This window comes from Oncorhynchus kisutch, unplaced genomic scaffold, assembly GCF_002021735.2.
Source record: "Oncorhynchus kisutch isolate 150728-3 unplaced genomic scaffold, Okis_V2 Okis06b-Okis10b_hom, whole genome shotgun sequence".
Taxonomy (NCBI): domain Eukaryota; kingdom Metazoa; phylum Chordata; class Actinopteri; order Salmoniformes; family Salmonidae; genus Oncorhynchus; species Oncorhynchus kisutch.
The window spans coordinates 21,248,687-21,260,032 of record NW_022261983.1 but is presented as its reverse complement, the minus strand read 5'-3'; the positions used below and the strand labels follow the sequence as shown (position 1 = coordinate 21,260,032).

At 47.2% G+C, this 11,346-nt stretch overlaps 1 protein-coding gene across 1 annotated transcript; it reads right to left on the bottom strand.

Moving 5' to 3' along the window:
* Window positions 1-341: 341 nt before the first annotated feature.
* On the bottom strand, window positions 342-10,917 carry LOC116359928 (synaptogyrin-3-like). Its single transcript, XM_031813990.1, has 4 exons — window positions 10,335-10,917; window positions 6,242-6,476; window positions 5,998-6,143; window positions 342-5,623 (listed from the first exon to the last, which is right to left on the bottom strand). The coding sequence occupies exons 1-4, from the start codon at window positions 10,623-10,625 to the stop codon at window positions 5,411-5,413; spliced, it is 885 nt and encodes a 294-aa protein (XP_031669850.1). The 5' UTR covers window positions 10,626-10,917; the 3' UTR covers window positions 342-5,410.
* Between the last annotated feature and the right edge of the window lie 429 nt (window positions 10,918-11,346).

Here is an 11,346-nt window from a genome sequence, read left to right as displayed (position 1 = left end):
TTATAGATGTAACACAACAGAAGGGGGACCTTTATAGACATAACACAACAGAAGGGGGAACTTAATGAACGTAACACAACAGAAGGGGGGACCTTTATAGATGTAACACAACAGAAGGGGGGACCTTTATAGATGTAACACAACAGAAGGGGGGCCTTTATAGACATAACACAACAGAAGGGGGAACTTAATGAATGTAACACAACAGAAGGGGGGACCTTTATAGATGTAACACAACAGAAGGGGGACCTTTATAGATGTAACACAACAGAAGGGGGACCTTTATAGAAGTAACACAACAGAAGGGGCGACCTTTATAGAAGTAACACAACAGAGACCAGTCATGAAAAATGTTCTGCTTTATTTCAGTGAGGTGATCTGACAGCAGTCAGACATTCAGAGAGGAGAACAATGGAAGGACCTCTGTAAGTAATGGGCACATTGAGGTGCTACACCTTTAAAAACAACAACCAGGGTCAGATCACATGTGATTGGTCCATTTCCAACAGAGTTATTATAATACTGAAGCACTACAGACGGCTTTACGACCACTTCTATAATACACACTGAGATACTTTACTACCAACAGCACTGGAGTGGACACACATACGCAGGCAGAGTGTGTTTCGGAGGATCAACAGGACAGAAATTAGTTGATCTGAAATGATTCCTTAATCTACAGACCTGACCCCTCCTCCCTGTCTCCAGACCCCTCCTCCCTGTCTCCAGACCCCTCCTCCCTGTCTCCTGACCCCTCTATCACTCAGACTAGAGTACTGAGAACATCAACACAACATAGAATTATAGGATATAGAACAGACACGCTGCTGTGATGTGTAGAGTAAGTAACTGTGTTCCGTATGGAGCCATTTCAAATATTGAATTTGGCCTTTAATATTTATTATTACTACTAATGACCTATAGAAACACATTGAATAACATATTCAGCAATGGCAAAACAAGAAATGATACGAAACAAGGTTTTTGAAGTGTCTGTCCTACAGTACCAGTCAACAGTCTGGACACACCCACTCATTCCAGGGCTTTTCTTTATTTTTACTATTTTCTACATTGTAGAATAATAGTGAAGACGTCAAAACTATGAAATAACACATATGGAAACATGCAGTAACCAAAAAAGTGTTAAATAAATCAAAATGTATTTGCCTTGATGGCAGCTTTGCACACTCTTGGCATTCTCTCAACCAGCTTCATGAGGTAGTCACCTGGAATGCTTTTCAATTAACAGGTGTGCCTTGTTAATTTGTAAAGTTTCTTTCCTTCTTAATGCGTTTGAGCCAATCAGTTGTGTTGTGACAAGGTAGGGGTGGTATACAGAAGTTGGCCCTATTTGGTAAAAGACCAAGTCTACATTATGGCAAGAAGCAAAGAGGTAACCTCACTTCAGATTGCAGCCCAAATAAATGCTTCACAGAATTCAAGTAACAGACACATCTCAACATCAACTGTTCAGAGGAGATTGTGTGAATCAGGCCTTCATGGTTGAATTGCTGCAAAGAAACCACTACTAAATGACACCAATAAGAAGAAGACTTGCTTGGGCCAAGAAACATAAGCAATGGACATTAGACCGGTGGAAATCTGTCCTTTTGATCTGGTGAGTCCAAATTTGAGATCTTTGGTTCCAACCGTGTCTTTGTGAGATGCAGAGTAGGTGAAAGGATGATCTCTGCATGTGTGGTTCCCACCGCGAAGCATGGAGGAGGAGGTGGTGTGATGGTGTAGGGGTGCTTTGGGAAAGGGGGATACCTAGTCAGTTGTCCCACTGAATGTATTCAACTGAAATGCTGGTGACACTGTCTGTGATTTATTTAAGGCACACTTAACCAGCATGGCTACCACAGAATTCTGCAGCGATACGCCATCCCATCTGGTTTGGACTTAGTGGGACTATCATTGATTTTTCAACAGGACAATGACCCAACACACCTCCAGGCTGGGTAAGGGCAATTTGATGAAGGAGAGTGATGAAGTGCTGCATCAGATGACCTGGCCTCCGCAATCACCTGACCTCATCCCAATTGAGATGGTTTGGGATGAGTTGGATCGCAGAGTGACGGAAAAGCAGCCAACAAGTGCTCAGCATATGTGGGAACTCCTTCAAGAATGTTGGAAAAGCATTCCAGGTGAAGCTGGTTGAGAGAATGCCAAGAGTGTGCAAAGCTGTCATCAAGGCAAAGGGTGGCTACTTTGAAGAATCTCAAATGTAAAATATATTTTGATTTGTTTAACACTTTCTTGGTTACTCCATGATTCCATGTGTTGTTTCATAGTTGACATCACTATTATTCTACAATGTAGAAAACAGTTTAAAAAATAAAACATCATTGAATGAGTAGGTGTGTCCAAACGTTTGGTTCTGTATATCTAGGAGATATAAGACCAGGAAATATTGTAGTTTTTTGGACATATTTAACAAAACTACCTCCATACTTCCATTTATTGATTGTTTTTGTACCGGTACCTGGTTACCTTCAGAGGAGTCCTATGACACTTGTGGGGTTCGTAGAGCTAAACGGAGAAGCCCAAACGGTTCTCTGATTTTCGGGATGTCTCATGTTCTGTCAAACACTGCTTTAGCTCGGCCACCTTCCCCCGCTGATGCGGAATCCCGACAGGAGGATGCGGTGCATTGAGCCCAGGCAAACCATCTCTATCTTTAAACTGACATGTTTAGATGGGGATTTTTGTATTATGTTAGTGAGATTGACGCACTAAACTCAAACTCTTAAGGATTAACATTACCGCATGTCAGCTGCATGAAAATGAGAGAATTGACATTAAAACGGGCAGTATTCCCTCCAAATTGCGTCCGACAACATTTCTACCAAGGCAGAGAGACAGACTGCGACGCGCTCTTACAGCAGCGGACGCATCAATTCAGACTACAAGCCTAATGGTTGCCATTGACAATCACTGAATGTCATTACACTTCTCGTTTATTTTGTAACAGATCTCTTTCCATTCATCAAACGACCGGCGCACAGTGGACAAACGTGCGCGGCAAGCCAACAGGAGCACCTTTAGGGAAGTGATTGTTTGGCAAGCTGAAAACATGACTGGTTGTGTTTACAACACATTTAAAAGGGAATACATTTTAAAAGTTATACGATTAATCCTTAATAGGTCTATTAGACCCAGAGGACATTCTACATTAATAGGGAGTATTTAATCGTTTTGATGTCTTCACTATTATTCTACAATGTAGAAAATAGTGATACAAATAAATCAAAACCCTGGAATGAGTCGGTGTCCAACCTTTTGACTGGTGCTGTATATTGGCCATCCTTGAGTTGCCCGTCCCTGATCTACATACTGAAACATCCTCTTAATCTGAACATAGAACTCCGTTCGTTATACTGTAGGTCCTATGTGTAAGTCCATTTATTCAACCTTTCAGGGTTTTTTAGGGGTAAATCAACGTTTTTCCATATCAATTCAGATCAAATGAATTTTAAAATCAAAACAAACGGCTCTTTTAAATTCACAATTACACAGAATTCAACAGAACATTTTGCCCACACAATATTACATTCATCACTTTTAAACGTATTTTAAAGGCCCCAGGCAGTCAAAAACGTTCCTGTGTTTGATATATTTCCACGCTATGATGTTGGAATAATACTGTGAAATTCATAATGCCGTTTTAGTTGAAGAGCTGTTTGAAAAGACCGTCTGAAATTTCAGTCTGTTTTGGTGGGATGGAGTTTTGGCCTGCCTGGTGACGTCACCCGGCGGTTAATTAGTTAATAGACCAATAAGAGAGTTCGAAATCTCTCTGCCAATAACAGCTAGTTTCCCCCTCACCACTCCGACAGTCCTAGCAAAATTCTTGCTTGAGATATTACACTTTGCTATTTTTTCGTTTGTTTTCAATTAAAATGGTCAAAAGGAATAACAGAAATGTACTAATTCGTTAGAAATGATTTGATATTCAGATAAAAAAAGAGCTGCAGGATTGGGCCTTTAAAAGCTCGAGTCCCTCGGCAGCTAGAGGGCGCTGTTACACCGCTAGTGATACAAGGAGCAGATGGCACCACAGACAAGGCTTTCTGGAGGTCAGTTATATTCAGCATTATATTCATCTGTTGACTGTTATATCAACAAACACAAAACCTCTTGAATTGTAATTTAATATGTAAAATGACTGTCAATACAGACAGTGACATGTAATGTCTAGGCTTCACCTAGAGACACTGTACAAGATGGTGAGACAGACTGTTCCGGAACACCTCTGTTCCGGAACACCACCAACAGAAGAACGCTTTACTTGTCTTTCTTTTTCTTCAGACCTGAAACAACAAATACCAGACACACACCAGACACACACACACTGGGCAGTGAGGTTCACTAGTGAGTGTGTGTGGGTGTGTTGTCACCATGGTAACAATGGGCACGGTTATATTCCACAGAGCAGATTTAGAGAGACCCAGACCCAGGGTATATACAGTAATAAAGAGCCATCATGGTATGTCTAGTTTATCTCTGGGTAGCTGACTGACTGATGCTCTGTGAAGGAAGACAACTAGCAGGGCAGTTTGGCAGCTTCCAGAATGACAAATAGCTTCTAGAAAAGAAACCAAAAGATTCTAGAACGTAAAAACAGCTTCTAGAACGTAAACAAACAGCTTCTAGAATGAAACCAACAGCTTCTAGAAAAGAAACATAAAAGGATTCTAGAATGTAAACAAACAGCTTCTAGAACGTAAACATAAAAAGATTCTAGAACGTAAACAAACAGCTTCTAGAATGTAAACAAACAGCTTCTAGAACATAAATAAATAGCTTCTAAATGTAATCAAACCACTTCTAGAACGTAAACAAACCACTTCTAGAATGTAAACATAAACCAGCCAGAATCTTCTGTGATGTTTGCACACATTAGTTTAGGGCGCATCTGAAACCACTATTACCTTACAAAGTGCACTGGTGGTAAAGGCTCAGCTGGCCATCATTAATGCACTACATAGGGAATAGTGTATGACTGGTCGGCAGAGTGGCTACTGGGTGGAGGGAGATATTGCACTTGGTCACGTTAACATCATAGTGGTGAAAGTTACTATCTACAGTCACTGTCAGACACACAAGACAGTTTGGCACTTAGTCAGTCTTACAGAACATGCAGATAACACCGAACCCAAGAACAGAACATCCCCTTAAAAACATTACCATGGAGGGACTGTACATGTAACTAGGTCCCCTTCAGCGCTTCCAGCACTATGTTCTCTAGTGGATAGGACCTGGTATGTGGGGACTAGGGGGACAGGGAGGTGGGGACTAGGGAGGGACTAGTATATGGGGACAGGGAGGGACTAGTATATGAGGACCTGGTATGTGGGGACAGGGAGATGGGGACAGGGAGGGACTAGTATATGGGGACAGGGAGGGACTAGTATATGGGGACCTGGTATGTGGGGGCAGGGGCTTCCAGCCCCTCTGTGAACGGGGGGCTCTGGTAGTTGTCGCTGGGCTCGATGGTGCCCCCGGTGGTGGTGGGGGGGTATGGTGTTACAGGGGCGACTCCGTCCAGATGGTCGGTGGTGAAGAGGGTCATGTCTGTTCCCAGGAGATATTTCTGGACTGCACGCACCGTCAGACCAGCCTGGAGGGAGAAGAAGAACAAGGAGAGAAGAAGAATGAGGAGGAGAAGGAAGAGGAGAAGGAGAAGAATGAGGAGGAGAAGGAGAAGGAGGAGGAGAAGGAAGAGAAGGAGGAGGAGAAGAAGAATGAAGGAGGAAGAGAAGGAGGAGGAGAAGAAGAATGAAGGAGGAGGAGGAGAAGAGGAGAAGAAGAAGAATGAAGAGAAGAAGAAGAATGAAGAGGAGGAGAAGGAAGAGGAGTAGGAGGAGGAGGAGAGGAGGGGCAGAAGAATGAAGAGGAGAAGGAAGAGGAGGAGCAGAAGAATGAGAAGTACAATGCCACAGTGCAGTGCCCCTGGAGCAGCTATAGGGTGTGTGTGTGTGTGTGTGTGTGTACCCAGGTGAGGATGGAGAAGAATGAGAAGGCGATAGATGCCCTGGCTGCGTCAGCCCCCTGATTGAGTGGCAGGTCCTCAGGTGCGGTCCTAGACCACTGATTGGCCAGGAAACAGAAACTCACAAACCACAGGAACGTCCAGAAACCTGAAAACCACCAATCACAGCACACAGTCAGAGGACAGCCAACCAATCACAGCATACACATTGAAATAAAGAGTGTCCGTCTGTGTGTTTTAGCCTACCTGAAACCCCGACCTCCAGCATCACAGCCTTCTTCCTGTCCTTAATAGAGCTGATCTGTTGAAACTTCACATCCAACAGGAAGAAGAAGGAGCACAGCAACAAGCCCACCAGACCACAGAACACTCCGTAGTTACACGCATCAGGGTTCTTATTGAACACACAGTGGAGACGTTCACTACCCAGGTTCACATAGCCCTCGTTCACTATAGAGGCAAACACCACCAGGGAGAATACCTGAAGAGGAGAGGGGAGGGGAGGGGAGGGGGAGAAGAGACGTTCACTACCCAGGTTCACATAGCCCTCGTTCACTATAGAGGCAAACACCACCAGGGAGAATGCCTGAGGAGGAGAGGAGAGGAGAGGGGAGGGGGAGAAGAGACGTTCACTACCCAGGTTCACATAGCCCTCGTTCACTATAGAGGCAAACACCACCAGGGAGAATACCTGAGGAGGAGAGGGGAGGGGAGGGGAGGGGGAGAAGAGACGTTCACTACCCAGGTTCACATAGCCCTCGTTCACTATAGAGGCAAACACCACCAGGGAGAATACCTGAGGAGGAGAGGAGAGGGGAGGGGGAGAAGAGACGTTCACTACCCAGGTTCACATAGCCCTCGTTCACTATAGAGGCAAACACCACCAGGGAGAATACCTGAGGAGGGGAGGGGAGGGGAGGGGAGGGGAGGGGAGGGGAGGGGAGGGGAGGGGAGGGGAGGGGAGGGGAGGGGAGGGGAGGGGAGGGGGAGAAGAGACGTTCACTACCCAGGTTCACATAGCCCTCGTTCACTATAGAGGCAAACACCACCAGGGAGAATACCTGAAGAGGAGAGGAGAGGGGAGGGGGAGAAGAGACGTTCACTACCCAGGTTCACATAGCCCTCGTTCACTATAGAGGCAAACACCACCAGGGAGAATACCTGAGGAGGAGAGGGGAGGGGAGGGGAGGGGAGGGGGAGAAGAGACGTTCACTACCCAGGTTCACATAGCCCTTGTTCACTATAGAGGCAAACACCACCAGGGAGAATACCTGAGGAGGAGAGGGGAGGGGAGGGGGAGAAGAGACGTTCACTACCCAGGTTCACATAGCCCTCGTTCACTATAGAGGCAAACACCACCAGGGAAAATACCTGAGGAGGAGAGGGGAGGGGAGGGGAGGGGGAGAAGAGACGTTCACTACCCAGGTTCACATAGCCCTCGTTCACTATAGAGGCAAACACCACCAGGGAGAATACCTGCGGAGGAGAGGGGAGGGGAGGGGGAGAAGAGACGTTCACTACCCAGGTTCACATAGCCCACGTTCACTATAGAGGCAAACACCACCAGGGAGAATACCTGAGGAGGAGAGGAGAGGGGAGGGGGAGAAGAGACGTTCACTACCCAGGTTCACATAGCCCTCGTTCACTATAGAGGCAAACACCACCAGGGAGAATACCTGAGGAGGAGAGGAGAGGGGAGGGGAGGGGAGGGGAGGGGAGGGGAGGGGAGGGGAGGGGAGGGGAGGGGAGGGGGAGAAGAGACGTTCACTACCCAGGTTCACATAGCCCTCGTTCACTATAGAGGCAAACACCACCAGGGAGAATACCTGAGGAGGAGAGGGGAGGGGAGGGGAGGGGAGGGGGAGAAGAGACGTTCACTACCCAGGTTCACATAGCCCTCGTTCACTATAGAGGCAAACACCACCAGGGAGAATACCTGAAGAGGAGAGGAGAGGGGAGGGGGAGAAGAGACGTTCACTACCCAGGTTCACATAGCCCTCGTTCACTATAGAGGCAAACACCACCAGGGAGAATACCTGAGGAGGAGAGGGGAGGGGAGGGGAGGGGGAGAAGAGACGTTCACTACCCAGGTTCACATAGCCCTCGTTCACTATAGAGGCAAACACCACCAGGGAGAATACCTGAGGAGGAGAGGGGAGGGGGAGAAGAGACGTTCACTACCCAGGTTCACATAGCCCTCGTTCACTATAGAGGCAAACACCACCAGGGAGAATACCTGAGGAGGGGAGGGGAGGGGGAGAAGAGACGTTCACTACCCAGTTTCACATAGCCCTCATTCACTATAGAGGCAAACACCACCAGGGAGAATACCTGAGGAGGAGAGGAGAGGGGAGGGGAGGGGAGGGGGAGAAGAGACGTTCACTACCCAGGTTCACATAGCCCTCGTTCACTATAGAGGCAAACACCACCAGGGAGAATACCTGAGGAGGAGAGGGGAGGGGAGGGGGAGAAGAGACGTTCACTACCCAGGTTCACATAGCCCTCGTTCACTATAGAGGCAAACACCACCAGGGAGAATACCTGAGGAGGAGAGGGGAGGAGAGGGGAGGGGGAGAAGAGACGTTCACTACCCAGGTTCACATAGCCCTCGTTCACTATAGAGGCAAACACCACCAGGGAGAATACCTGAGGAGGAGAGGGGAGGAGAGGGGAGGGGGAGAAGAGACGTTCACTACCCAGGTTCACATAGCCCTCGTTCACTATAGAGGCAAACACCACCAGGGAGAATACCTGAGGAGGAGAGGGGAGGGGAGGGGAGGGGGAGAAGAGATGTTCACTACCCAGGTTCACATAGCCCTCGTTCACTATAGAGGCAAACACCACCAGGGAGAATACCTGCGGAGGAGAGGGGAGGGGAGGGGAGGGGGAGAAGAGACGTTCACTACCCAGGTTCACATAGCCCTCGTTCACTATAGAGGCAAACACCACCAGGGAGAATACCTGAAGAGGAGAGGAGAGGGGAGGGGGAGAAGAGACGTTCACTACCCAGGTTCACATAGCCCTCGTTCACTATAGAGGCAAACACCACCAGGGAGAATACCTGAGGAGGAGAGGGGAGGGGAGGGGAGGGGGAGAAGAGACGTTCACTACCCAGGTTCACATAGCCCTCGTTCACTATAGAGGCAAACACCACCAGGGAGAATACCTGAAGAGGAGAGGGGAGGGGGAGAAGAGACACCTGTGTGGACCAAAAGTACAGACTTATGTATTAATTAAATAAAATACATAACATGTATTTGTTATTTGTAAACGCAGGTTCCCTTTATCTAATATTAGGTTTTGGTTGAACACCTGATAACGTTCAGTTTAAAAAAATATTCACAAATAGAGAAAATCAGAAAGGGGACAAATCCTTTTCCAAGGCACTGTAGATCGCACATGTGTACATATCGTCACTCTGTAGTAGAACTATCCGGTCAATATAACGACAAACCACCCGGGGTATTAACACATGTGCATATATCGTCACTCTGTAGTAGAACTATCCGGACAATATAACGACAAACCACCCGGGGTATTAACACATGTGCATATATCGTCACTCTGTAGTAGAACTATCCGGTCAATATAACGACAAACCACCCGGGGTATTAACACATGTGCATATATCGTCACTCTGTAGTAGAACTATCCGGTCAATAGAACGACAAACCACCCGGGGTATTAACACATGTGCATATATCGTCACTCTGTAGTAGAACTATCCGGTCAATAGAACGACAAACCACCCGGGGTATTAACACATGTGCATATATCGTCACTCTGTAGTAGAACTATCCGGTCAATAGAACGACAAACCACCCGGGGTATTAACACATGGAGAATGATCCACACTGGCGAATAGAGAGAGAGAGGATGCGACGCCACTATACCGCCCCCTCCCGAGGAGTGGTGGAATGATCCATATCACAAACCCACAGCCTATATACACACACGGGATTTAATAATAACACTATGCTATAGACCTGCTTAAGGCCTACAGATAGACATTATAAAGATACGTTTCTCTCAACGCAACAGTCTAGTTATCATCTGTAGCCTAATTCAATACATTTTAAGGCCACATTCATTTTTTGACATTCTTTACAAATCTGTTTTCTAAAACGACCGTAGGTTCTAAAACATGGTACATATCCGTGTATCTGAACAGGATGGACCGTTATTCGACAGCCTCCTCTCCCCTGGACCCCGTCCATCTATAAGCCTACTGGCGTTTCCAGACTCTTATCTGCGGCGCTCTACGGAGCGATCACTCGCCACCGAGCGGCAGGCCGAGGGAGGACGCCGCGACAGACCCCGTTATCTGTCGGTCTCTTACCCAGGACAAGACCCTGAGGATGGTGGTCGGCTGCTTGATGAAGGAAACCGGGTCGAAGGCAGCACCCGCCAGGCCCGCTCCGAACGATCCCACTCCGTCCATCTTCTCTCTCTCTCTCTGTTCTCTGGGTGCGCTACCTTGCGTCAGGCTCCAGGCTGGGTTTGGTACTGTCTTGTAGTCTAGGGAAGGGTCCTGCGCGCACACGATGTGCACGCTCCTACTGGGCGGGGGCGTGCTCGACGGAGCGGGAACACGCACAGGGCTGCTGTGGCATGAAAACAGCAGTAGCATCTACTGTTGAGGAGGTAGGAGGTCTAGACTACTCATCTGTTGAGGAGCTATAGGACGAAGGAGGTCTAGACCACATCTGTTGAGGAGCTATAGGAGGTCTAGACTACACATCTATTGAGGAGTTATAGGAGGTAGGAGGTCTCGACTAAACATCTGTTTAGGAGGTAGGAGGTCTCGACTAAACATCTGAGGAGTTATAGGAGGTAGGAGGTCTCGACTAAACATCTGAGGAGCTATAGGAGGTCTAGACTACACATCTGTTGAGGAGGTAGGAGGTCTAGACTACACATCTGTTGAGGAGGTATAGGAGGTCTAGACTACACATCTGTTGAGGAGTTATAGGAGGTCTAGACTACACATCTGTTGAGGAGCTAAAGGAGGTCTAGACTACACATCTGTTGAGGAGCTATAGGAGGTCTAGACTACACATCTGTTGAGGAGTTATAGGAGGTCTAGACTACACATCTGTTGAGGAGCTAAAGGAGGTCTAGACTACACATCTGTTGAGGAGCTATAGGAGGTCTAGACTACACATCTGTTGAGGAGCTATAGGAGGTCTAGACTACACATCTGTTGAGGAGGTATAGGATGAAGGAGGTCTAGACTACACATCTGTTGAGGAGTTAAAGGAGGTCTAGACTACACATCTGTTGAGGAGTTAAAGGAGGTCTAGACTACACATCTGTTGAGGAGGTAGGAGGTCTAGACTACACATCTGTTG

Excerpts from the sequence above, each read along its gene's own strand:
- LOC116359928 (XM_031813990.1), bottom strand. The coding sequence starts at position 10,625 with ATGCTACTGCTGTTTTCATGCCACAGCAGCCCTGTGCGTGTTCCCGCT. Across the intron at positions 6,144-6,241 it reads GCTGGAGGTCGGGGTTTCAG|GTTTCTGGACGTTCCTGTGG; the intron begins GTAGGCTAAAAC and ends GGTGGTTTTCAG. Across the intron at positions 5,624-5,997 it reads TCTTCTCCATCCTCACCTGG|GCTGGTCTGACGGTGCGTGC; the intron begins GTACACACACAC and ends TTCTCCCTCCAG.